Consider the following 24,970-nt stretch of genomic DNA (forward strand, 5'->3'; position numbering starts at 1 on the left):
AAGTTTTTCCTGATAAAGACTTCAATATGCAGTACTGCTGTTCTTAAAATTTGATTTTTTTGAGAAACTTGAAAGAGAAATCAGAACATTGGCTTTAAAGACTTTATAATACTCTGTAACCGGATTTTAAAAAAAATCATAGAAAAACCTGCAATCTCATTGTTTAAGGCTTATGTGGGAAAAATAAAGGTATTTAAAAACAAGATGATATGTTTAAACACATTTTGTGCACTTGTCATGATTTGTAAGCGCAGAAAAGAACCACAGTCATGGCGTCAACCAGCAGAAAGTTGCTTCTTGAACGCATCAAACTGAACTCCGAAACAGCAGGGGGCGCTAGGCTCATAGGTTGATCTCCACGTCTGGTGTCCCTGACTGAAAAACAACAAACACATTTTTTTAATCAAAAACATAGCATTTTCTCTCTTTCAGGTAATAAGTACACTGTTTTTTTTATGTTTTAAGCTTCTATAGAGAACAATTCTAAAATGTTTAAATATCCTTTTGAAATTTTAGCCGTGTTTGTTCGTAAGTAAAACTTGTTGTGTTTATTCAAAAACTAATATGTCCTAAATTAAAAATCTGTTTTTAATTTGGTTTTAAATATGAAAAGAAGTCTTGCTTTTCTTTATAACAAGAACTACAATCTAAAGTGAATCATGATGGATACTTTTTTTTTTTAATTCTTGTATATTTTGAAAAACTAAACCGATCATAAATGGATACACAGCAAACAAATCACACGTTACTTTGTGATAGATTAAAATAATTCAGTAAATTAGTTAAGTTCAGTATTTTCACTGATGCAAAAGAGCAACAGATCTGACATAAAAAAGTTGCTGTAGGATGGAAAAAATAAGATAAAAATAAATAAATCATCTAATAGTAACTCTTTTAAACCTATACTGATTTTAAACGTGATTGAAAACTAACCAGGTAAAAGAAAAGTTTACATAATCTCCTTCAAAATTTTCTTTTGTCTAAAGATGGAAAAAAAATGCAAAAATGTTAGGTTATTTTGGTTAAACTTCAAGATTTTAAATGACTCTAAAATACAAATTTATTCTGTAAATATTCATTTTAGTTTTCAGGTTTGCTGTAGTAAAACCGTTGTTCCACACGGGGGCGCTGTGTGATTTGATTTTTTTTCTTCTCCCCCCTGACATGGAAAAAATGAGTTTTTTAGTATTGGAGTTTGGGAAATATAGAAGCCGATAAAACAAACGATGACATTAGTGACATCACAGATCCTCCAGTGTTGATCTAAACCATCACATGTTTATGTTAAGATGGAGATGGAGGTGCAGTCCCCCCCTCACCAGGGAGGTGAGTTCTCTGTGGTGGACATGCACACAGGCGGAGAGCCATTACGGATCATCGTCAGTGGTTATCCTGAGGTCAAAGGTGACACCATCCTCTCCAAGCGCCGCTACGCCCGGGAGCACCTGGACCACCTGCGGAGGGCGCTAATGTTCGAGCCACGGGGTCACGCCGACATGTATGGGGCTCTGATTGTGGACAGCGAGACGCCCAAGGCCGACCTGGCTGTGCTGTTCATGCACAATGAGGGCTACAGCACCATGTGTGGACACGCCGTCATCGCTCTGGGCCGCTTCGCCGTGGACTACAAGCTGGTGAAGGAGCCACAGACGCCCGAGACGCAAGTGAACATCCTCTGCCCCTGCGGCCTGGTCCAGGCTTTTGTTGAATATTCTGATGGCAAAACTGGAAGAGTGAGATTCCTGAGCGTGCCTGCGTTTGTTTTTGCAGAAGGTGCATTTCTTTCTACAGAAGGTGGCCCTGAACGTTTCCATATTGTGACTGAAACCTTTGTGGCAGATGTGCCGGTGGAAGTGGAGGGCTTTGGTGAGCTGACGGTTGACATCAGCTATGGGGGAGCCTTTTACGCCTTCATCGATGCGCAGAGGTTTGGTCTGGATGTGACAAAGTCCAGGACTCGAGATTTAGTGGATGCGGCCACGGCGGTGACCAAAGCTGTTAAATCTCAGGTTGGACGCTTTCCGCTCCTAATCAGCCTCATGAAAAGCTGCAATTTTTACTTGTTTATGAGGTCAGTTTAACAAAAAGATCTAAGATCAGGTAATCTCCCTTAGGTAAAGTTGTATCATCCATGCAGTGAAGATCTGGCCTTCCTCTACGGCACAATCCTCACCGACGGCAAAGAGGAATACTCCCCCGAGCCTACAGCCAACATGTGCGTGTTTGCAGAGGCTCAGGTACGCCACTCAATCATCCAGGAGCGCTTTGGGAGGTTTGCCAGAGCGCCGCAAAGGAGCAAAAGTTAAAGCAAAGCGGTTTGCTGGTTTTCACAGGTGGACAGAAGCCCCACCGGATCGGGAGTCACAGCTCGTGTGGCTCTGCAGTATCACAAAGGTCTCATCCAGATGAACCAGACCCGAACCTTTCAGAGCGGAGCCACCGGATCCCAGTTCACAGGAAAAGCCGTCCAGGTAAACAGACTTTATGGAAGGTGTGCTTTCGCTTTAGCGCCCTCATCTGGACTAACATGAAAGTGTTACAGAGCCACAGAACGTCCAAAACTGACAGAGAGGAACAGACACTGCTGTTCATCTGACGAAAACTTCTGGATCGTCGACAAAAACAAGTCAAACATGGCTGTGGTAGTGTGATGGTACGGAGCCCTGGACATGACATTAGAAAAATGTATCCCTGGACCAACCGTGGGCCGGGTGGGTGGCTGCCTGGAGTGCGGAGCGGGTCTCCCTTGGGGGGTCCTGGCTCGTACCTGGGGTCGGGGCGGGGGGATGCCCGGAACTCCTGGGTGGTGGTGGGGTGCTCGTCTGGGGCTGTGGGCGTCCCTCTCCGGTGGGGCCCTGCGTTGGGCTCTTCCGGCGCGGCGGGGGGCTGCTTTCCTGGCTGGGCTGGGGCGGCGCTCTCTTTCCCTCTGCGCCTCCCTGCTCTCTGGCTCTGGGGGCCTCGCGGCGGTCCTGCTGGCCCTGGCCTGGGTGGCGGTCTTGGTCGCCCGGGGGGCGGTTGTTCCCTGCCTGTTCCCGTGTGGCGTTGGGGGAATTCCGGCTGCCGCTGCTGCTGCGGCGGGGGTATGGGTGTGGGGGTGGCTGGGCGCTCCTCCTCCTTCTTTTCACATTCCACCATCCATTTTAGAAGAACATAAACACTCACCTGAGCACAGGTGTTAGCTCACCTTTGCACTAATAGTTTGCATGATTGAATGACTGAAAGATTTCACACTAGTTGGTTTAAAGGCATAGGTATGCGTTCGTGAACACTATCTGTTTTGTGTACATGTTGACATGTGGACATTTTTGCGGCTAGCAGGTGTGTTTATAACACTTGAGTGTGTGTGAACAGGCCCCGCCCTTTTTGTACTACATTTGAACCGTACCGTAACGATAAACAACCAGTAAACCTGTCTGCTCTATGCTGCTTCATGGTCTTACCCCCCTTCCCCTCCTATTATCACCCTCCTACCCCCCCCTCTCTCTAACGTCCCTCTCTCTTCTTCCCCTCTTTCCTTTTCCGTCCGGTCCAACACCAAAGATTTTCAAACATGATTGAAATTAATAAAGTTTGGCCTCAATTACAAAAGGGGTTTATTCAGACATACCTTTGGTTTGTCAGAAGATTAATAACCCCTCTTGTTAAAATAAAATATGTCCAACACAAGAGGCCCTCAGCTCTCATCTGTTTGCCTAGCTGTTGGACAGGACAAGTTAAAAAAAAAAAAAAAAAAAAAAAAAAAAAAAATGTATACGTTTTTCACTCACAATTAATAATTTGTGAGTATTAATTAGAATTTTTTGGCCAAAAATTAGCCTTTTATTGTCATTTTGTACGCACAAATTAATATTTTAGTGTCAACAATTCCTACTAATTTGTGTGTACTAAATGCTAATTTTGATCACAAAATGCTAATTTGTACACAAAATATTCATTTTGTTTGCAAAATACTATTTGTACACACAGAATGCTAACTTGTGTTCGCAAAATACTAATTTGCACATACAAAATGCTAATGAAATGCAAATTTTTGGCAACAAAATACTGATTTGTGTTCACAAAATGCTCATTTTCTCTCCCCACAAAATGCTAATCTATTGCCACAAAATATTAATTTTTATTTACAAAATGCAAATTAAAAAAACTATTTGCCTACAAAATGCTAATCAAATGCTAATTTGTGGCCACAAAATGCTAACTTGCATTTACAAAATACTGATTGTACACAAAATGCTATTTTATGGCCACAAAATACTGAATTGTGGCTACAAAAAGGTGAGTTCTGAGCACAGAATGCTCATTTGTGGCCACAATATACTGATACATTTTTTAATTTGTGGTCACAAATTAGTAATTTGGGGGAACTAGTTTTTTTGAATGTCCAGTTCTCTGTATGATGGTGCGAGTCTGCAAGGATACTGATCTCCACCATAAAATCCTAAAGGAAAGAATTAAGCTCAAGGTGGGGCTGTCCCCTCAACACTTATGATCTAGGTCTGCACGGATCAACAACCAACTGGCCCTCTATCTTTTGTGTGTTGATGTGAAATTAAAAATTTGTTTTAAGTGTGTATGGGGGGCACTGACAAGAAAAAATTGTATGCTCTGCTTTCTCCATTAATTTTGGTAGCTACACAGATTTTACATTTTGCTCTTAAACTAGAGTTTTCAAAATGCAGATGTTCAAACTGTGTATAACCTTTTTTTCTTCTGTTTCGTTTGAACCGTTATTTCCCGTTGTCTTGTTTTTCCTCAGGAGGTCGAGTGTGGAGACTTTAAGGCCGTGGTGGTGGAAGTCTCAGGCAGAGCTTTTTACACTGGAGTGTCGCGGTTTGTGCAGGAAACGGAGGACCAGCTGACCACTGGTTTTCTGCTGAAGTGACACTTTAAACTCCTCAAACATGCACCTTCAGGAACTTAACCAGCTCAGAAAGTGTGTTAGAAATTGTTGAAAAACTTAATTCTTGGTCTTCTTAGTTTGGAGTGAGAACTTCATTTTTTTTTTTTGCCTAGCCCTAGTAGAAAAACGTGGTCTATTAATTCAAATATGTAGAGTTGCAGAGGATACTTTTGTCCACTAGATGGAGCCATACATTTAGTTTCAATGAGGAAAATCAAAGTTTTTCAATAAAAACAAAGGTGGAAGTTAAAAACTTTGAAAAAAAATCATAATCAATATCTCCTGTTTATTTTCAAAAGGTCATTTTACAGTGGAAGGCAGTATTTAAATTATAAAAGGGGGAGGAGTCTGAGGCCTTACATCCTCATAAAGTTTGGTTTGGATGCAGCCAGCGCGCAGAAAACTGTTCCAGCACATGAAAGCAGAGAACTCTTCAAAGGGAAAGGAGACCAACATGTTTCAGTACATGATTACTCTTGCTTAGTCATGTGCCACAAGCACACTCCATATTGCTGCCACAAAGGAAAATCATGAGTTAAGGCCAGCTCTTAACATGACAATGTTCAAATAAAACATTCAGGGATCGTGTATTTATACATTTATATACTTTAGTTGACTGCGACAGAGCAGCAGCGTCAGAGTTCAGGCGGGCGAAAGCGCTTCCTCTCATCCTATGAAATCAGTAAAACTAAACAAAAAAAGGCCCCTTCCTCCTTTTTGCTTCAAATGGTCCAGTTTGGTCCAGCCGGCGGTGCGTTCTGCCCTGCATAGATTCTGACGGAAGAACACCTGCATGGTGGCTTTTCTCCTCGACGCTCACGTCTGCTTTAGTCAGCTCTGGCTTTTTCCCGCACAACAAAACTACAAGGAAGAAGCGTCTATTGTGCTGTGGTTTATTCAAGCCGAGCCGAGCGCCGATGAGGAGGGTGGAGAGGAATGTGCGGGTCACTTTGACCCAGAGCGTAAGGGTTTTCTTAGATGTTGACTTTTGTAATGGTGCGCTCTCTGCCCGAGTCTGTGCTCTGGTTGTTGATCCGCTTGCGGTTCCGCTTCATTTTGGACAAGTCCTTGTCGAAGACCTCGCCCGATCGCAGCGCCGACACCAGGTCGTCGAACTCGCCCCCGTTGTCCTCTCCGTTTGCCTTCGCCTTACGAGCCTTCCTCTCCTTCTCCCGCTGCTCCCTCAGCTAACGACAAAACACACAACTTTTATCGTCTTCTGAGGGAAAAAGAAAAAAAAAACGCTTTGGTGTGAACTCTGATGTGTTTACCTGAGCCTCCATTTTGGCCCTGCGCTCCTCCTCTTCCTTCCGCTTCCGGATGTTCTCGTTTTCCTGCTGAGCCTCGGTGAACGACTGCAGGAACTGGTCAAAGATGCCGAAGAACTCGTCCGGCTGCATCTTGCTGGCGTCTTCGCCGAAGTGCTTGACTGCCCTCAGGAACTGCGGAGAGCAGAGTGGCAGCGAGAGGGGCGGCAGGATGAGATTTACAGCAGCACTCTCAGGTTTTTACTGAGACTCATTAGGTCGGACTTCTTTGAAATCAGAGCGGGGGGGTAGTGGCGGTCGGAGGCTTTGAAGCTCATCTAAACCCAGATATGACCGGCTACTGACTGCAGCACAGCTCTGAGACTGGAGCCTGAGCCCAAATGAAAGCAATGTGTTTGTTTTTACAGCGACTTTAACGAGGAGGAGGAGCAAAAAGAAGAAATGATCGGAAACTTCTTGTTTTTCAAGTGTTTTTAAACACTCAAATGAAGCACTTTGGATATTCAGAAGTGCTTATTAAATGACAAAAGAAAGAAAAGGTTCCAGTGATGAGCACAAAGGAATGAGGCTCAAACCTAACGGTGGGATAACCGCAGTGATTCACGGACACTAATGGCTGCCATGTGAGCTTCAGATTAAGCTCCAGATAAAACTACAACCAATGTCAGGTTATAAACCCTCCTTTGAGCAAATGCATCTTCAGGTTTCAGCAGGTTTAAAGGATTTTAAAAAACGTTTGAACGGTGGATGAATCTCATCAGGAGATGGCAGCGGTAAGGAAACCATCTCAGAGTGGGAGCATCAGCTTTCTGCCGTCACCTTTGACCTACGTTCACATCGCCCTCGCCAACGCTTGTTCAAGCGGCCACTTCCAATGAAAGCTCGACATCAGTGGTCCCCAACCACCGGGCCGCAGACTGGTACCGGGCCGCGGGACACTTTTGGCACCGGGACGCACAGAAGGAAAAAATAATTTCAATTTTATTGTTTTTGTTCGAAAAAAACGTTTTATTTTGAAAAGTGACCGGATTCTCTCTGTTACATCAGTCACACTAAACGCACGTCAAAATCGCGACACCAAACGTCACGTGATACACACCTGGCGTTGCACCTCAACCCCCCACCCCCCCACCCCCACGGTCCGCGGTAAACGTGCCTTGCGTTGTACCTTTCCGGATAAAAAGGTTGGGGACCACTGCTCTACATGAACACGTGTTTTGGGCTTACGCAATCAAAACTGTGGCATTCACACATAGCTACGCACATTTTGGAGCGCTACATGCAAAATGCGCTGCCATAGAACTTGGTCGAAAGTTAAACCAGGCCGAACTTTGACCAATCAGGGACTCTGATTTGATAGTGATGCGTGGATGACGTCTCTTTTAATACACGGAAGTGCCAACCATTGGAAAAAAATGATCGTGACGGAGAAATGAGTGACTGCGGTTTGTCATAAAGTCTGTCATAAATCAGAATAGAGCTGAGAAAGAAAAAGCCTGGAACAAGAATCACAAGATTTGCACCAAGCCTCTCCCAACGGTAGGTGGTGGACATGCACTAGTACAGTAGAAAAAGAAGCCCCTTCCTGCCTGTCCAGTGTGAACAACATTAGCTACATTTAAAAAATGCCAGTTCTTGAAATTTGAGTCTGCACTTTAACACATACATGCAAGTAGGCTGACCAGAAAAGGGTCAAGCAGGAGCTGAAGGTCAAATATTTCTACAACAATAGCTGAGAGGAAGTGTAAGTGGGCCTCAAACCCCACTGGTGACCTCCACACTCACCAGGTCTTTGGCCTCGTTCAGGGAGTCCTCCACATCGGAGAAGCTGAAGCTGGCCACCGTGATGAACTGGCTCACCACCGACACAAACTTGTCCTCGAGCTGCTGCTGCGGCAGCTTCTTCTGGTACTCCAGCTCCTGGGATCAGAAAAGGAGAAGAGGAGTCAGCGGCACGCCGAGTCGGGGAATCTGCTCTCATCGACGTCAAGCAAACTCACACTCTCAACGCTCTTCAAGCCGCTGCGCAGGTTTCCAATGTCTTTCTCTAGCTCTGTCATACTGCAGACAACCACAGCAAAGAGATGAATGAGACGGGAGATTTCAAAATGAAAGGATTTGATCCTCCAAACTCCTGAGACAGAAATAGAACCTGAACAGTTTTGGCGAAAATTTTCCGTAAGAAATTATCTCAGCACATGTGAAAGCAGCTGAGTGAGATAAAACATGCTCTGCATGTCTGCATCAGCTTTAGGGTATGGGGGTGGGGGGGCTGATGGAAGCACCTACTGCTTCTTCAAAGAAACATGCTTTAAAGAGTCTGACATCAGCACAAAGATGAGTCTCAAGGGGGGCAGAAACCGCCTCTTCGGGTGTCACGTACTTCACTTTGGCCGCCTCTGGAACACTCTTTAGATCCTCCTGGAACTGAAGCACCTTTGGATACTTCTTCTCCAGGATGGTGATCAGGTAGTGCAGCAGAGTGATGTTTCTGAGAGCAAACAACAGATGTTTTATCCACAACATGCTGCACATTTATGCTGCCATCATGGAACATCAGACATGGACAAACTTCATCAGCAATCAACAGACAACACCATTCTTCTGTCCAAGTCCTTATTTCTGTGTGCACCATGATTAGAGACAAAAACAGAATAAACATGACAAAGATTCTGCCCTTTTCTTATATCTTTGTCAGCAATTTGAAATTAAAGTTTGAGTTTTATAGAAAAAGATCTTAGATTTAGGGAAACATTAGGAATTCTTTATAAAAAAAGTGACAATATTGAGTAAAAAAAGTAACTTTTTTTGTGGGTTATGCAATATAAATCTGATTTTTTTCTGAGTTTTTGACCAATTTAGTTCTCTAAATTATGTTAATAATCTAAGAAATGTCAGAATTTCCCGCTGCACTTTGATGGCACAGCTGGGAAAATGATCTTACTTGTCAATACTGGACTTGGTATCAGCGATCTTGTTGAGTGAGGACACCTTGAAGCCGTAAGCGTTTCCCCTCTGACCCTTGTTCATGTAGTTTCCAAAGGCCAGCACCACCTCCAGCAGCTGCTTCAGGCTTTTACTGTTCAACATCTGCTTGGAGGCTTTAGTTAGAGCTGCAATACAAGAGAAATCAGCCCAAATGCTCCAAATGGTTTGGTCTGAATGTAGTAAAGATGAGGTGGGAAAAAAACTATTTTACCTTCAATTTTGGGTTTGATCTCCGCTATCCTCTCTGCAAACTTCTTTTTGAAGTACAGAGACTGTAACCTCTGCTGGTAATGGTTTATTCTGATCACAACAAATACATAAAATGAGGAAAATCACATGTTTAAGTAAAAAAAAAAAAAAAAAAGACACAAACAGATACTCTTAGAGTCAAAGCTAAAAAAAAAATCCTTCTCAACAGCTCATAAAGTTTATCTGCAGTGCTGAAGATGATTTCTTTTGGCAAAGTTTATAAAGCGCCGTCTGGAAAGAGTGAACATCTTGATGACATCTGTTCTTCGGACTGACGACAGTGCAGGAAATTGTTAAAAACACTGCAGACATTTGTTATTCTGCCTCAACCAGAGCAAAAAGAATCCATTACTGTTCGTTCAGCATTGTTGCTCTAAACCTTCACAAACTGAATTTAGACAGAGGGATTCGCACAGACGACTATTGTTTGCAGTGGAGGAGGACGTCATGTGCTGCTGCTCTGACAGAAACAAAGGCGATTGTCTGCATCTCAGCCGTTAAGTGTGTGGGACCACAGGTGAGTGGATTACCTGCTCATCTCATAGAGGAAGCGGTCAGGTTTGGCCATCCGGTCGAGCTCGTGTTTGTGTTCCTCCAGCAGATCCACGTCACTCTTCTCTGGAATGAACTTCAGCAGCTGGAGGAGGGGGGCATAAAATGCCATTCTTACATCAAAGAAGTCAGGATTCAGATGGTTTCTGCAGCAGGAAGAGGTCAACAGCTTCCGTTTGCAGCTTTGCATAGCGTACCTGCTCCAGCATGTCTTTAGGGAGATCCTCGTGCTCGTCCATGGTCAGAATGGCTCTCTTGATCTCCTCATTTGAAAGCCTAAGTCTGAGGTGGAAAACATTCAAAAATAAAATGTTTTTCAGAAAAACTTTGAAGCTGCATTCCCACCAAATGCGATTCCTGGGTCAGGCCAGTGGGCCTGGGCCTGTTTAGAGAGTTCAGAATTCAAATATCTGAACTTTGGCGAAGAAGACACGTGCCATGAACCAATCAGGGACTCAGATTTGGCACATGAATCCAGGTGGAGGAGAAACTGATTGTTCTCCTCCTCCTCATTTGTATGAAGACAATAATAAAAAGATCTTCTCATTTTAAATGTTTCCTTTCTAGGGCTGACGCCGGACAGCAGTTACCAGAAGAGTCTGAATGATCTCATGAACTCAGACATAGTTGCCAATGCTTTAAAATAAATCAACCTGATCTCTAAACATTATTGGAGTCTTCCATTCTTTATAAATGAGTTTACAGTAAAAGCGATGAGGCCAAAAGTATTTGATGGTAGCTCCTCCCACACGCTTTTCGTGGGCCAAGTTTCTGAACACAGTTTTGGACAAGCAGCTAATTTGATGCACGTTGTAAAAAAGAGATTTCCGACGCGAACTTGACACGGGAACGGCATCCGGCATGAACGCAGCCTGACAGATCTCACCGTGAGAGTAGGATGTTGCAGTTCTGAGCTCGACGGCCGTCAATCACCGACAGCTCTTTGACTTTCTTGGAGCCGAGTGTGTCCTCCTCCGCCTCTTTCTGTGGATCCACAGGTTAAATCAGACCGTTGATTTGAAAAGGAAACGCGCAGATATGAATCCGGAGACAAACACGGACACCAAAACTACACACGGGACACAAAAACACAAAGATTTATCAACGCGGTTGGTGAACTCACCTGTTTGCTGCTACTGATCACTAAGAAGTCCTAAAATGCAGGCAAGAAGCAGGAAGATGGAAGCACTCGTTAGAATAAGTAAAGCAGTTATGTGATTGCAGCCCATAAGAACTGACAGCAAATCAACCAGAACATTGGTGGTGACGGATGAATATGCGCTTCTTCTCACATGCGTCTCTGCCGTGTGTTACCGAGATGCAGAAAATAAATCACTATTTAAAAACAGAAAAAACAACACATGCTGATGATTCACTGATGTGATATTAGAGCTTCAAAGAAACACGCTTCCTACTTCTATCAGTTAAGCAGATAAAAAATGTAAAAGAAATAAGTGATTTTCAGCACAAACTCATGCAATTAAAAAAAAAAGGAACAAGAAAAAGTTCAATACAAATGTAAAAAGAACCAGAACATTCAGATCCAAAGTTCTGCAAACATGTGTGTCTTCCTGCTATCTAACTTTGATGCTTTAGATCTTCAAGTTTCTGCTCCCTCCTCCCTACCTGCTGCCTCTGATAGGCTGAGAACGTCTTCTCGATGTCCTCCAGATCCAGGATTTTGAAAACTTTGGCATCATCCACCTCCATCCACACAGTTCCCTCCAGTTTATTCTGTTCACAGTAAGATAAACGTTTCAACACAGACGTCTACATAACTGAGTTCCTGTGCGTTCGCCGCTCTCACCTCCGCCAACTTTGACCAGTTAAAGGACTTGAGCGGGTTGGATGGTTGAGGAAGGTTCTTCCTCTTCAGAGAGGGCCCCAGAGGCGCTCCAGGTGGTGGGGGTACGCCGCTCATCGGTGGGCAACCGGGAGGAGGAGGAGGGCCACCAGGGGGAGGGGGTGGGGGAGGAGGGGGCATCAGGCCACCAGGAGGCGGTGGCGGAGGGGGCACGCCTGCGAATGATGGCACGGGGGGAGGGAACAGAGGGCCACCGGGGGGGCCGGGAGGAAGAGGAGGCCCGCCTGGGACAACAGCTGCCGCCTGCCTCTGCACAAGTGAGACGGAGGGGAGGAGGAGATGTGAGAACGAAGTTCTGATGAAAGAAAACTTCCAGGTTGAAAAGAAAAACCTTGAAATAATTTTCTCCCCATCATTTTGGGTTTTTTTCCTGCAAAATAAACGAGTAGAACACATTTGCTCTCATCGGTTTTGCCATTAAAGTCCCACTCCAATGGTCTTGATCTGTTGTAAAAGCGTTCCCATGATGCCGTTTGCAGCTAAAAACCTGTCGTTTTCTAGGACATCGTTTCTGCAGAGCGGCTGGAGTTTCTTAGAAATTCACCTCTGAGTTGCCAGCTCAGACGAGGAAATCAAAGGCGTACATGGATCTAGTCGTCTGCAAGAGAACGCATCAGAATGGAGCGGAGAAGGGAGCTTGCGGCACACCCAGCGTTGTCTCCACGTCACTAATACGATCTTTTTCAAACTGCATTTTTTCCATCTGCTCCTGATTCACAGTGATTTGAAATGAAAAACACTCAGAAACAGCGATGTACCGATCAGTACTTTTTGGCCTCGATCCGATTCAGAGTTATTTGATTTTGATATCGATACTGATGCAGAGTCTCGATCCAAAACATTTGCAAAACATAAAAAATGTTATAAACTGATATAGGTTGTCTCTTATTCCATTTTATTACCTTCTCTTACCTTTTTACACTTTAAACAGAGCACTTCTGTGAAGCAGTTTGATCAAAGATAAATAATGCAACTATCAAGCAGAAAAAATGATTATCTGTAAATTAGTAAAAATAAGTGATAGGTTGTGTGAGAAAGTTTAGAAACTGTAGCCTTAGTTCATTTAGAACTATAAGTTTTTTTTTTTAAATGAATTATAACTCATGTTTACATGAAGAATTCTTATAAAGTAGAATGATTTTCTCCAACAATCTTAGTTGCAGTACGATGGTGAGGTAATATTGAGTCATGTAACAAAGTTTGGTGACTGCAGCTTTAGTATCTTCACAACATTTTGGTTCTCATCTCCATTAAAAATGAAAAGCATGGACTTTCTCCTATAATCATTGTAGCATAAATATGATGATGAGTTTTCATGACTGGGTCATATCAGTGTAAACATTTATTAGTTTTGATTGTTTTTGAAAGATTATACATTTAATTTTTTTCCAATCAGCTCTTCCAGGAGCTTACACTCTGCAGCGTCTCACTTCCGCCTCTCTGTCGGCAGCAGGAAAGCGCTGTTCTCATTAAAAACCAAATCATTTTTCTTTTAAATGCCTTTGTAGGTTGTTGTTTGCGTTGAAGTTAGTTTTAACCATTAATTAAAAGAGTTTTTGAGCCCCGACGTCTGAATCTGTGAATGTCTTTTTAACTTTCCTGAACTGTTTTCGTGTGCCTCCTGCTCAAACTGCTGCCATGTTCCGCTTTGTTTTACGGCGATTCGTTCCCGATATTCAAACATCTACAAAGGCATTTTTATAAAATAACAAAGTAATAAATTAATAAAAAAATAAATATTTAATCCTAATCGGGGATTTTGACAGAGTCTAAAGCTATGTGATCGGATCAGGACATCCCTACTCAAAAATGTCATTTTAATCTAAATTTTCTTTACATGTCCTCCATCATCAGAAAAATGCTACAAAAACATGTTAAAAACACCATCTTGATCAGATCTTTAAAAGGCAGAACAGTTTTTGACTAAAGATAAAGGACCGACATACTGTGCTGAGTTCATGCAGCCGTGCAGTGAGATCCGCCACTTGCTGTTTGACATTTTTGTGCTCGGTGCTCTCCTTCTCCAGCTTCTCTTTCATCTTGTTAAGGGTCTGCATCATGTCCTCCTTTTCCTGTGTCTTGGCGTCACATTCTCGCTCTTTCTTCTCAAACTTCTGCTGGAGCTCTTGGTGTTCTAGGATAAAAACCAACAAAAAAAAATCAGTGATCTTGTCATATTATTGTCATTTTAGAATCAATTCCTTTCAGGTATTTTTTACGGCCGATACAAGGCACACCTTTCCTCATTTTCTCAGCCTGCTCCTTCCACTGTTTGACCTCATTTTCATTAACCAGCCTGCAGAGAGGAGGACACATAATTATTCTCAGGCTGTTCCTGAAAGGTCGTTTTCCTTCACTTGAAAGAGATGCCACTTTTAAGCCCAAACTATAAAACACAAGGCTTTGAACTTGAAACTCCAGTGTGTTTAGGTGCACTCACATTCTGACCACGTTCTTCACGTTAAAGTTCTCCAGCGGCGCCACATCTGGGTCGTGACCTTTGTCGTTCTGCAGAACCATCTGCTGCACGATCCGGTCCAGCAGCAGCCAGTATTGTACCGTGTTTCCGCTCCTCTTGTCTGAAATGGACCATCAAAGATGTTTTCAGGGTCCACGTTTATGTGTTTGTACGAATCCTTGAGGTCCTTTTAGGTTTGAATGTCTACTCAAACACTGGAGATTCAAAGCCAAACTACATTTGACTCATTCTGAAACAATATTTTACATTCAATGTGTGTCCAAAGTCCTACAAAGTAAGATTTAATTTAATTTAATTTATGGGAACTGCTTTTGAAATTTACTTGTGGATTTTATTTAATAGCAGTTTAAGGTTTATACAAATTTAGGAGCAAAATGTTGATCCCATTGATAATTTAACACAACTAAAATTCAAGTCTGCACATCAAATGAATCCTTTACAGCCTTCTCAGCATTTTAAAGTCATTTTTATCATCATAAGAATCGTTTTGTGGAGCACATTTTCCTCTTTTATGGATTTTCTTTTGAATAGTCATTTAATATCTTGGAGCCTTTTAACTTTCTTTAAATACTTTGTAGGGATTAGCGTTTTAAATGAAGAGCTCTCATATTTAAACGATTCCGGGAAAAGGTTACAAAAAATTAACAAATAAAAGCAGCTTGGCAAACTGCAGTCTTGAATATGTTAATTCATGAAAGGAAAAAAAGTCCTTTTATGGAAATAAGAAGCATCGGAACCCGACTACAGATTGTAGTTTGGAAAAGAATGTGTTTAATTTCTGGACAAAGCAACTTTCTTATCTGTTTGGCAGGAAACCAGAAAATGTATGAATTTTGTGGGAGTCCGGCTCCTGCTTTATATTTAGAAATCGTATTTCACGGCAGAAGAAAAAAATGAAAGAGTTTTAAAAATATTTATTCTGGCTGTTCTGCTATTGTTGAACAGGGCTGGAAGTAAATGTGAAAAGGACTCACGCGGCATCAGCAGACAGTGATGCAGCACCGACATAAAGTGTGGGTATGCTTCATGGTGGTTCAGCTTCTTACGGATGAGCTCAAACACTTGTGTGGCGCTTTTTGTGTCTATGTGTACCTGCAGAGGAAGAGGACGGACACGTGATCACAGTTTGTTTTTTCATTCAAAAGCGCTGGAATTAGAGAGCATTCACTCACCGATTCAAAGCGCTTCGACAGAGCCAGCTCATCTTCGTTCCGCAGCATCTCAAAGAAATCTAAATGCCTGTGAGGGTCACAGGAAGTGGATTTGACAATCAAAACTAAAAAGTTCAGAAACTTTGAGACCTTTTAAACCTCCCAAACATGTAATGCTATATTCACACCGGGCTCAGAAACGACCACTTCCATTGAAGAGTCTATGTAAACACTCACATTCGTTTTTCAGGATTCTGCATCCAAAACTCTCACGTCCACGTGTCACTACGCACGTTTTTGAGACAGCTTTCGGGCTCTGTGTGCAAAACGCACGGCACCTGAGCTAGCATCAAAAGTTAACCCAGGTAAATTTTGACCAATTAGGGATTCGGATTTGGTAGTGACGTATGGGTAGCGCCGAATTTAATTCACAGTAGTGCCAACTATTTGAAAAGTCATCATGGAGGAGATATAACAAATTGCGGTTTGTGTCCGGCTAAAATTCTATGACACCAAGTTTTTAATATATCGGAATAGAGCTGTGAAAGAAAAACCCTGGAGCAAAATTCACCACTTTGGCATTTTACACCAGGCCTCTTCCAAATGAGAGTCCATTTGCTGGTATCAGGTAGCAACAGTCTGTGTGAAGGGCTCAGGAAAGTTGTAAAACTGAAGACCGTAGGAGCAGGTGAGGAAGAGGAGGCTCAATTGGAAGATCATCTTACCTGTCTAACGTAGAGTTTTCATGAGAGCGCAGCTTATCAATGACGGGCTGGATTCCCAACATGAGGAACTCGTATCGGAGGTGGATTCGGAATTCCAAACTAGTCTAGAAAAAGGAAAAGAACGAAAAATACGCAGATGACAACAAAGACCTTAGTTTGTTTAAAAACTGCAACCCAACATGTAGAGTGTTTAAATGTTACCTCTCCAGCTCCTTGGCTTAGCACAGCATTGATGAAGGACATGATGGCTGTTTTTAGGTTGACCTCGTCTCTGTATCGCCCCGTCTTCCGGTCCAAATCGTTTATTAGTGTCTGAGAAAAACCATGGTAACTTTAGGAAGAGTCACAAAGCCTGATCTGAGAAAAAGGCCGGCCCCCACCCACCTGAAAGCGAGTTCTTTCACAGGCAAAGTGTTGATAGTGCAGCATGGACTCCAGGATTTTTTTGTGCCCGCCTGGTACGAGGCACACAGCCCCCATTATTTCCAGCACTGCAACTTTAGTCTTGATGTTTTCTGTGGCCAAGCTCTGAGCGATGATGTTGATGCTCTCGGAGTGAGACAGGACGTGGGCACGGCCCTGAGAGTTGTTCATCAGAGCCTTGATGCAGCCGATCAGAGACGTGTGGATCTGGGATTCGGTGGTGTCGTAGTCCATGCTCTTCAGGAAGTTCAGGATACACGTGAGGCCGTCCAGGTCGATGAAACGAGTCACAAACCTGGGAGGAAGGCAGGAAGTGGGAGAGCGTTTGAGTTTGGAGACAACCCCAATGACTTTAACCCAGAAAAATGAAGCGTCCTGAGATGAAGCGATAACACTGTGGTTTTATTTTTTTATAAAAAAAAAAACCAAAAACATTCATCTGCATTGCAGCAGCCTTTCTCTATGGTTCAAAAAGGGCTTTTTCCTGCTCTTAAGGGAGGGACAAATAGAAGCAGAAGCAACGATAGCTGAAAAAGAAATAAAAGGCAGTAACCCCAGGATTTTGCAAAGTTGCGATCGCAGCAATTTCTCTGAGTTGAACCCTTTAACACCAGGGCATTAGCTCCAGTGTTTACATTCTTCAACCATTACGCAATTATGTATGTATTCTAGAGTGGATCAAGGGAGTCTTACGCTGATATGCAGCACTTTGCAGTAGTAATGTGTCGCATATCACTTTAAAGTCTATATAAAAACCTCTTTTCTCCACGTCAGACCATCAGCAGATTCATGTTGATCATGTGAACGGTCAAGGAGTTTTGGTAGATCAAAGGCGGTGTGTTATTTCGATATCATAGGCAAGTTCAAAGTTAGTTGGAGCCCAAACCATGTTGAGCTATAAATTAAACTGAATTGATATTATAACCCAAAAAACTAAAACTCTCTATGCTAATTACATTTTTGATTTGAACATGAAAAAACTAGAAGAGAGAGAACTTGTATTTCTCTAGTTAAAAATGAGCTTTTCAGCATGAATATAATGTTCCTCATGTGTCAGCTAAGCCTCCCATTAATATATAATTGCTCGACTTTTACAATTCTTTTTGCACAAACATGAATATAAAATTGCTTTATTTCAAATACATCACTGCTTAATGAGGAATTTCAATGCTGAGCATTTCCTGTGGGGTTACAAACTGGAAAAAAAACGATCGCAACTTCAGGTTTATGTGCTGCAACAGTCATTAAAATATATATATATATATATATCAAGCAGGATTCTGAAGGGATAGAGAAAAGGTCGTCACCTCATTGGCTGAGTCCTCAGAGCCGTCTTCAAGTTCTCTATGGTTTTGTTCCTCTCCTCTTCCTCCTCCTTTTCCAGAGCGAGGAGTGTGATTCTCTAATAGACAAAAACATACGCTTCACTGACAGTCCAGTCTATCCATCAATAAATAAATGGCACTACTTACAGCTGCCATTGAATTAAGCTGATCTATGTAGTACTCTGGCCAACTTGTTGCACCTTTGTTTTCCTCTTGTTCCTGTAAAAGATTTTGTAGAAAACAAATTTGAGACTTTAATCCGACATTCTCAACCAGATCTCCTACAGCCAAGATTCTGTCTGCTTTATCATACTGTGGGTCAGAACAGAAAGCTACGTTTCATGTAGTCTGCTGCACCAAAACGGAAAAGGAAATGCTTTATGTTGAGTCTGAACGGGTCAAATTCAAAACTTCAAACCCGATGCAGAACTTTCCCCTCCATCTTCTGCTTTTGATCATTTGTCAGATCAATAGTCTTTGCAAACACACAGGGAGAAGACAGAAATAGCTGTAGATGAAGCACAAACTTAAAGTAGGCCAGCGCTGACATTCAACCCGTTTTCTGCTGCAGCTCTTTAGGGGGTGGAAGTGCCAAGAAAGAAAAAAAAAAAAAAAAAAAAAAAAAAAAGAGAGCACAGCTGCTGGAGGAAAATCTGCAGATTAACAAATGATTGTTAAAACTCTGGATTAAGGACATGGCATGACATATGGCAACATTAATCTCCCGAGACGGTTTGCAGACATATAGAAATCATGTTTTAACACAGGAAATCAGAGAATGGAACTTGGCATTGAGCTTTAGATAAAAGGCTTCCTGGCTCTGAGTTTTAGTCCTGCACCATTAGGCACAAGTGAACAGAAACTAATGGGCCGTTGGTTGTCTACTGAACAGACTTGGCTGCTCTTTGACAAACTGTGAGCCTTGGCAGCTTTGCACAGACCGTGCACTGACAAGAAGGCCCTATCCTGCTGTTCCACTAATGATCCGTGCCAGTCTGACCAGGCGGCTGCTGGAAAGCGTCCAGGGTTTTAAAGCAGCAGAGAAGGGCCCAGTTTCCTTTTTTAGGAGGTCATCATTGCAGCTGGACGTCTCCTGAAGGCCTTGAATTTGTTTAAGGTACACATAAGCAAGAGAAAAGCTAGAAAGGAAAGTGCATTTTGCAAAATGAAATTGCATTTTGCAAAATGAAATTTCATTTTGCAAACATTCCGGAAATAAAAGATCAAAGTTGCAGGCAGAAGCAGGAATCCCAGTCGGTTTTAGGGGAACAGTCTGCTTGAAGGAGAAGCTAAATTACAACTCAGAGGTTGGGATGAAACATAAACCTAGGCTCAAAATGTACAAACAACGGCATGAAGAAATCTTGGCAGATGATGGAGCCTTGAGGGGCGCTGAGAAGAAGCAGGAGAAAGATTGAATCTGTGCAGGATGATTTCATTAGCTCAGGTGTCTGGCCAAAGCAAGCAGCTCCAGCTTTGATGGACTTATCTCTTCCACGCCCAGGCAGGCTTTGGAAGCCAAGTAGCGATTAGTGACAAAGAGCGCCCTCATCACTGCCCCACCGGTCACCCCACCGGCACGCGGACCCCCACCCATGACTCCTATACCGAAGCTGCACCTGTGGAAATGAAGCCTTCCTGTTTGCTTTGGACAAACGCACAGCTTCCTTTGCCTCTGTTCTCCACATGCACACCCTTCCCCTCGGAGCGCTCATGGCGAGTTTGTATCTGTCTGGGTGACAGCCAGAACCTGCTGCAGACTCAGCAATATTCATGAATATCTGTCTTTTCTCCCTCCTCCCTGCTGCAGGTCCACGCCGCACTAAAAGCTCACGGTAATCTAAATCTTTCCCCACAGACAGAAACATTCTTCTGTGATTCCATCAGAAACAGAAAAAAAAAATGGGTTTAAAAAATGCTGCTGTATGTGAAAGAACTACCTATAAGGCACGAAAACAGGAAACTCTTCACTTAAACTTTAAAGCAGTAATAAACTTTGACAAGATTTCAAAACAAAAGAGTCAAAAAAAACTCCCTTCCACAAAAACCCAACTTTTCAAACATACAGAGCCTTGAAACTGCAAATCATGCAACTCAAGGGTACTTTCTGTGCCGCAATGCTGACCTATATAAACCATCTTTCTCAAAAGACTAAATCCAGACTCTTCATCCTCCAGCTTGTTTCCACATGCAGGAAAAGATGAGCAAATCTAAGCGGTCTGTCTGCACACCAGCAGAGGCAGGATTTCCGGACAAATATGAGGGCACATTCAGTGTTGGGATGACTTTAAATGATCTAAACCAGAGGAGGCGTCTGTATTTTCCTGTGAGCTGAGGGTGAGTTCACACACAGAAAGGCAGCTGAAGCACCTTTTATTCCAAAGAAAGAGTGTAATGAAACGTGACGCGGCCACAAACCTGCACATCGTGGCTGCAGGTTTTGTCTGAAAGGGGAGGTGGAATATCTAAAAAAATAAACCACTCGCTTATGAAAACTGTGGTTTTGAGGAAATGCGTAGTTGTTTTGAGCAAAGGTGTAAACTCTGTATAACCAGTTATGACTAGGTATATTCTAGCTCCTTAAAGAAAATAATCATCCCCTAGTTGTGATTCGAAGGTTTTGAAACATATCATTCCATGTTGGAACTGTAGGACTCCGCCCATTCAATTTAGTTATCATGGCGGCTGCTTAAAGATGGCCCTTTTCAGAGAAAAATGAAGAAAAAGCTACTTTGAAAAAGCACAATATTTGACCCACTACCTACAAAAATGGAAAATAAAAAGGTACATTTTTGCAGTGACTTCACACCCCTGTAGATGGCGCCACCTATCCCCACGATTGAATTCACAGCAATTTATTCCTCGACTTGACATGACAATATGCCATTCCGTTTTCAGCTATAATGTGGATCATGCAGAGACATGTAGCACTAAAGTTACAGACACACTGGACACGTGACGTGTGTTCTTGAACAAACTAAACGCACATTCTTGAACGCGCATTTTTAGCCAATGGTGAACGACCAGGGAGGGGCATCTTCTTCTTCATCTACTGCTTACTGGCGCATGTCCGCCACCTACAGTCAGAAGAGGCTTGGTGTGAAATGTCAGAGCGGTGCCAATCTTGTGAATTTTGCTCCACACTTTTTCTTTCACAGCTCTATTCCAATTTATGACAGCTTTTGGTGTCAAAGAGTTTCAGCCAGATACAAACTACAATTATTAAATTCTCCTTCATGATTAATTTTCAACCGTTGGCACTCTGAAATAAAAGGGATGCCGCTCACAATCAAATCAGAGTCCCTCATTGGTCAAAGTTTAACCTCTTTTAACTTTTAACGCACATCCAATTGTCACTCGTTTTGCCCAAAAACAGTCTTAAAAATGTGCGTAGCTATGTGTGAACGTAAGAGTTTTGAACGTGGAAGCCCGAAACACGCATGTACGTAAGTTTATGCAGAGTATTTATTGGAACAGTCTACTTGAACGCACATTTTCCGTCTGAACATAGTGCAACAAGACCTTGTTAACAATGTGGCTGTGGCATGCAAAAACTTTGGTTGTCAAGGAAACTCACGAAATGTAGTTTTGTGAATCGTGACCAAACTTTACACATAATTATATGCAAGCAAAAAATATAATGGTTTCGTTGGGCCTCTAAACTTCAAAACGGTGGTTACTGTGTTTCAAAGGGTCAGTTTTCTCCAGTGTTTGCTGTTTGACTGCTTGTGGGCATAGGCATTAAGAAATGACGGGGCGGAGCTAACACGGCAGCAATCCAGCTAAGACGGAGCCAAGATGGTGGGCTTACAATCACAAAATAGATGTCAACTATTTCAAACAGAGCTTAAAATGATTACACTAGATTGAGAATACCTTTTAAAAAACCAAACCCTGCCAGACAATTACAGTTAGAAGCCGAGGGCGGTAAAAGGAAAGGGCTGCTCGGCTAAATTCAACATAATTTTTTGTTTATGAATAAGCAAGTTTTTTCCACAGGATGTGACCTGGAATCATCATCATCGTCACATTCCAACTTTTAAATAAAGATAATAATCACACTCAAGAGTGAAACTATGAAGCATGATGCATTTTTAAAACACTTTCTTACATAACTTTTAGTTAGGAAGCGTGTCAAAGTAAAAAGCAGTGTTTTCTTTGAAACAAAAGAAGTGGCAGGGCCAGGGCAGGGGTGGGGCAGGCCGTCCTTTGCTCCTAACAAGTATCTGTTACATGCTTTTGTACTTAAGCCATCCGTAGTTAAAACTTAAGAGCACAACAAATGAAAAGATAGTAGAGTGCATCTGGTCTCCACGTTCTGACAAGTCACATGAAAAATGTAGAAATAAATAATAACACTTTTAATCAGATCTTCTGCTTTGAGGACAGAGATTTGCCATGTTTATCTGCGAGTTTCAGTCAGCCAACTGTGAAATTTGGCCGACTGCGATGAAACCAACAGATGTGCATTGCTTACCTTTTTCTTGCTGCAGTAGATTTGCCATTTCTTCTCTGCAGGCAGAGCAAACATGGCTTCTCTGTGCTTCTCTGTGAGGTCAAGTTCATCCTGCAAAGAAAAAAAAATACATTTTATTGACTGAATAAATATGAAAAATACCCAACTATCCCTATAATCCCATTCACAGTATGAGAGTGTTCTTCACAAGATATCAAATTACAGAAAAATAAATTTAGCAATGTGAAGAAAGCGGTTTGGTTTCTGCCAAAAGAGGTTTCAACAGAAGTCTAGTTTTAGGTTCAGATATGTCGATAATCACTGGTTGGGATCATCATAAACGTTTGATTCCGAATTAACTCATAGGACTTCAAGGTTTTGTGCATGTGGATGAAAGACGAGGCATTTGACATGTGGCAGCAAACATCTGGAAACAACATGTGTGGTGCTGCGCGACCTTCAGAAGGGAACAGCAATGGGAAATGTTGGACTAAACAGAGAACATTTGAAAAACACCAAACACACAATACGAAAATCTGCGAGTTACTTTAGGAACGTCTGAGCATTCAACTTTTCCTCTAAATCAGCCTCATGTGAAGTAGATGATGAGATTCATGAGAAACCACTTAAATAATTTAGTGCGGAAGTACAACATAACTGGTCATTTGGAATAAAAGCTTAAACAGGGGCTGACTGTTTTTAAAATCATGTTTTGATGATAGATAAAGATTGAATGTAAGTGTTTTATGACATCATGAGACTCGACATTTGGAGCTTTATCTGCAAACAGCAATTTCAACATAAGGGATTCATTATGACTAAAGATCACATCACCTACAGTGGGGCAAAAAAAGTATTTAGTCAGCCACCAATTGTGCAAGTTCTCCCACCTAAAACATGAGAGAGGCCTGTAACTTTCATCATAGGTAGACTTCAACTACGAGAGACAAAATGAGAAAAAAAAATGCAGAAAATATCATTGTCTGATTTTGAACGAATTCATTTGTAAATTACTGTGGAAAATAAATATTTTGTCAATAACAAAAGCTCAACTGGTATTTTGGCCCATTCCTCCACACAGATCTCCTCTAGAGCAGTGATGTTTTGGGGCTGTTGCTGGGTAACACAGACTTTCAACTCCTTCCAAAGATTTTCTACGTGGTTGAGATCTGGAGACTAGCTAGGCCCCTCCAGGACCCTGAAATGCTTCTTATGAAACCAGTCTGTTATTCGGGCGTTTGTGTTTGGGATGGTTGTCATGCTGAAAGACCCAGCCATGTTCAATCTTCAATGTCTTTGCTGATGGAGGGAGATTTTCACTCAAAATCTGACCATACATGGCTCCATTCATTCTTTCCTTTACACGGTTTAGTCATCCTGGTCCCTTTGCTGAAAAACAGCCCCAAAGCATGATGCTTCCACCCCCATGCTGTACAGTAGGTATGGTGATCTTTGGATGCAACTCAGCATGCCTTCTCCTCCAAACCTGATGAGTAGAGTTCTTACAAAATGTTTTTATTTTGGTTTTATCTGACTTTAGGACATTCTCCCAATCCTCTTCTGGATCATCCAGATGATCTCTAGCAAACTTTAGACAGTCCTGCACATGTACTGGCTTTAGCAGGGGAACACGTCTGGATCCCTGGCGGCGTAGTGTGATACTGATGCCGTTGTTACTTTGGTCCCAGCTCTCTGCAGGTCATTCACTAGATCAGACAATGTGATTTTCTGGATTTTTTTCCTCATTTTGTCTCTCATAGTTGAAGTCTATGATCAAAATTACAGGCCTCTCTCGTGTTTTTAAGTGGGAGAACCTGTACAATCGGTGGCTGACTAAAAACTTTTTTGCCCCATTGTATAAGATTAAAAGAAGATTATGCTTCATTGGGATGATCAGCATTTTCCTTCTGACCAAATGGAGTCCATTCAAGATCTCTTTCTGCACTAAAGAGATCTAAATGCAGAAAAATAAGCTTCGTCTCAACTCAAAAGTTAGACAGGAATGATGATAATAAAGGAAACATTTACGTTTTTTTCCCTTCTATTCTGCTTTGCTTTTTCCTTACAAACCTGTACTCTGTTTATATGCACACAAACTATCTGATATCATCTGGTTTCCTCCTATATTCTGATAACTTATGGACAGAATTATCTGATGTCCTTGGTCAATGAATGCAGATTTCTGATAATAAGTCATTGGATGTAGATTTCTCCTAATGAGCCAAAACATCCGAGCATGTATGCAATTTATCCAATATATGGTATCTAGGGTAAATGGTGTATACTTATATAGTGCTTTACTACCTTCTTAAAAAGCCTGAAGTGCTTACAGTCAGTCTTATTCAAACCCACACACACCCACTAGCGCCAACCTATAACCACCAGGAGCAGTGTGGGGTTTAGAGTCTTGCCCAACTATGACACATGCGTGGACAGGGAGGGAACTGAACCAGCGATCTTCCAATCAGAGGTTGACTGCTCTACCTCTGCACCAAATATTTTGTAGTTTTGTATCTGCAAATGTGTAAACATGAATAAACAGAAGTAATAGACATCATATATAATAATTATGGGGGAAGTCAGATGAAAC

At 42.2% G+C, this 24,970-nt stretch overlaps 2 protein-coding genes across 6 annotated transcripts in view; one reads left to right on the plus strand and one right to left on the minus strand.

Moving 5' to 3' along the window:
* Nucleotides 1–318: 318 nt before the first annotated feature.
* l3hypdh (trans-L-3-hydroxyproline dehydratase) lies at nucleotides 319–5,166 on the plus strand. Of its 2 annotated transcripts, none has more exons than XM_004083759.5 (6): nucleotides 319–432; nucleotides 1,290–1,773; nucleotides 1,840–2,009; nucleotides 2,115–2,237; nucleotides 2,334–2,471; nucleotides 4,757–5,166. In XM_004083759.5, exons 2-6 carry the CDS (start codon nucleotides 1,290–1,292, stop codon nucleotides 4,880–4,882), a joined length of 1,041 nt encoding a protein of 346 aa, XP_004083807.1. In that variant the 5' UTR covers nucleotides 319–432; the 3' UTR covers nucleotides 4,883–5,166. The 2 variants fall into 2 exon arrangements, with proteins under 2 accessions (XP_004083807.1, XP_078798942.1); XM_078942816.1 differs by having other exon boundaries at nucleotides 406–528.
* Nucleotides 5,167–24,970, minus strand: part of daam1b (dishevelled associated activator of morphogenesis 1b) — a 48,480-nt gene continuing 28,676 nt past the window's right edge. For 2 of the 4 annotated variants that reach the window (XM_023952725.2, XM_023952726.2), the window contains exons 3-26: nucleotides 22,402–22,491; nucleotides 18,072–18,143; nucleotides 17,907–18,001; nucleotides 16,561–16,894; nucleotides 16,378–16,488; nucleotides 16,177–16,280; nucleotides 15,473–15,539; nucleotides 15,275–15,392; nucleotides 14,262–14,400; nucleotides 14,059–14,117; nucleotides 13,768–13,955; nucleotides 11,765–12,070; nucleotides 11,584–11,691; nucleotides 11,081–11,110; nucleotides 10,844–10,941; nucleotides 10,155–10,239; nucleotides 9,936–10,042; nucleotides 9,368–9,456; nucleotides 9,113–9,281; nucleotides 8,552–8,659; nucleotides 8,169–8,229; nucleotides 7,954–8,088; nucleotides 6,172–6,342; nucleotides 5,167–6,087 (exon numbers count right to left, since the gene is read on the minus strand). In XM_023952725.2, the coding sequence (XP_023808493.1) occupies nucleotides 5,875–6,087; nucleotides 6,172–6,342; nucleotides 7,954–8,088; nucleotides 8,169–8,229; nucleotides 8,552–8,659; nucleotides 9,113–9,281; nucleotides 9,368–9,456; nucleotides 9,936–10,042; nucleotides 10,155–10,239; nucleotides 10,844–10,941; nucleotides 11,081–11,110; nucleotides 11,584–11,691; nucleotides 11,765–12,070; nucleotides 13,768–13,955; nucleotides 14,059–14,117; nucleotides 14,262–14,400; nucleotides 15,275–15,392; nucleotides 15,473–15,539; nucleotides 16,177–16,280; nucleotides 16,378–16,488; nucleotides 16,561–16,894; nucleotides 17,907–18,001; nucleotides 18,072–18,143; nucleotides 22,402–22,491 (3,057 nt within the window). In that variant the 3' untranslated portion in view covers nucleotides 5,167–5,874. The remainder of the gene's footprint in view (nucleotides 6,088–6,171; nucleotides 6,343–7,953; nucleotides 8,089–8,168; nucleotides 8,230–8,551; nucleotides 8,660–9,112; nucleotides 9,282–9,367; nucleotides 9,457–9,935; nucleotides 10,043–10,154; nucleotides 10,240–10,843; nucleotides 10,942–11,080; nucleotides 11,111–11,583; nucleotides 11,692–11,764; nucleotides 12,071–13,767; nucleotides 13,956–14,058; nucleotides 14,118–14,261; nucleotides 14,401–15,274; nucleotides 15,393–15,472; nucleotides 15,540–16,176; nucleotides 16,281–16,377; nucleotides 16,489–16,560; nucleotides 16,895–17,906; nucleotides 18,002–18,071; nucleotides 18,144–22,401; nucleotides 22,492–24,970) is intronic. The other 2 variants (XM_023952727.2, XM_078942814.1) reach the window with 1 other exon arrangement.

This window comes from Oryzias latipes, chromosome 24 (genome assembly GCF_053564925.1).
Source record: "Oryzias latipes strain Hd-rR chromosome 24, Olatipes_Hd-rR_3.1".
In the NCBI taxonomy this organism is placed as follows: Eukaryota; Metazoa; Chordata; class Actinopteri; order Beloniformes; family Adrianichthyidae; genus Oryzias; species Oryzias latipes.

Coding starts and splice junctions, on each gene's coding strand:
- l3hypdh (XM_004083759.5), top strand. CDS start 1,290: ATGGAGATGGAGGTGCAGTCCCCCCCTCACCAGGGAGGTGAGTTCTCT. Junction 1,774..1,839: donor TGCGTTTGTTTTTGCAGAAG/GTGCATTTCTTT, acceptor CCTTTGTGGCAG/ATGTGCCGGTGGAAGTGGAG. Junction 2,472..4,756: donor TCACAGGAAAAGCCGTCCAG/GTAAACAGACTT, acceptor GTTTTTCCTCAG/GAGGTCGAGTGTGGAGACTT.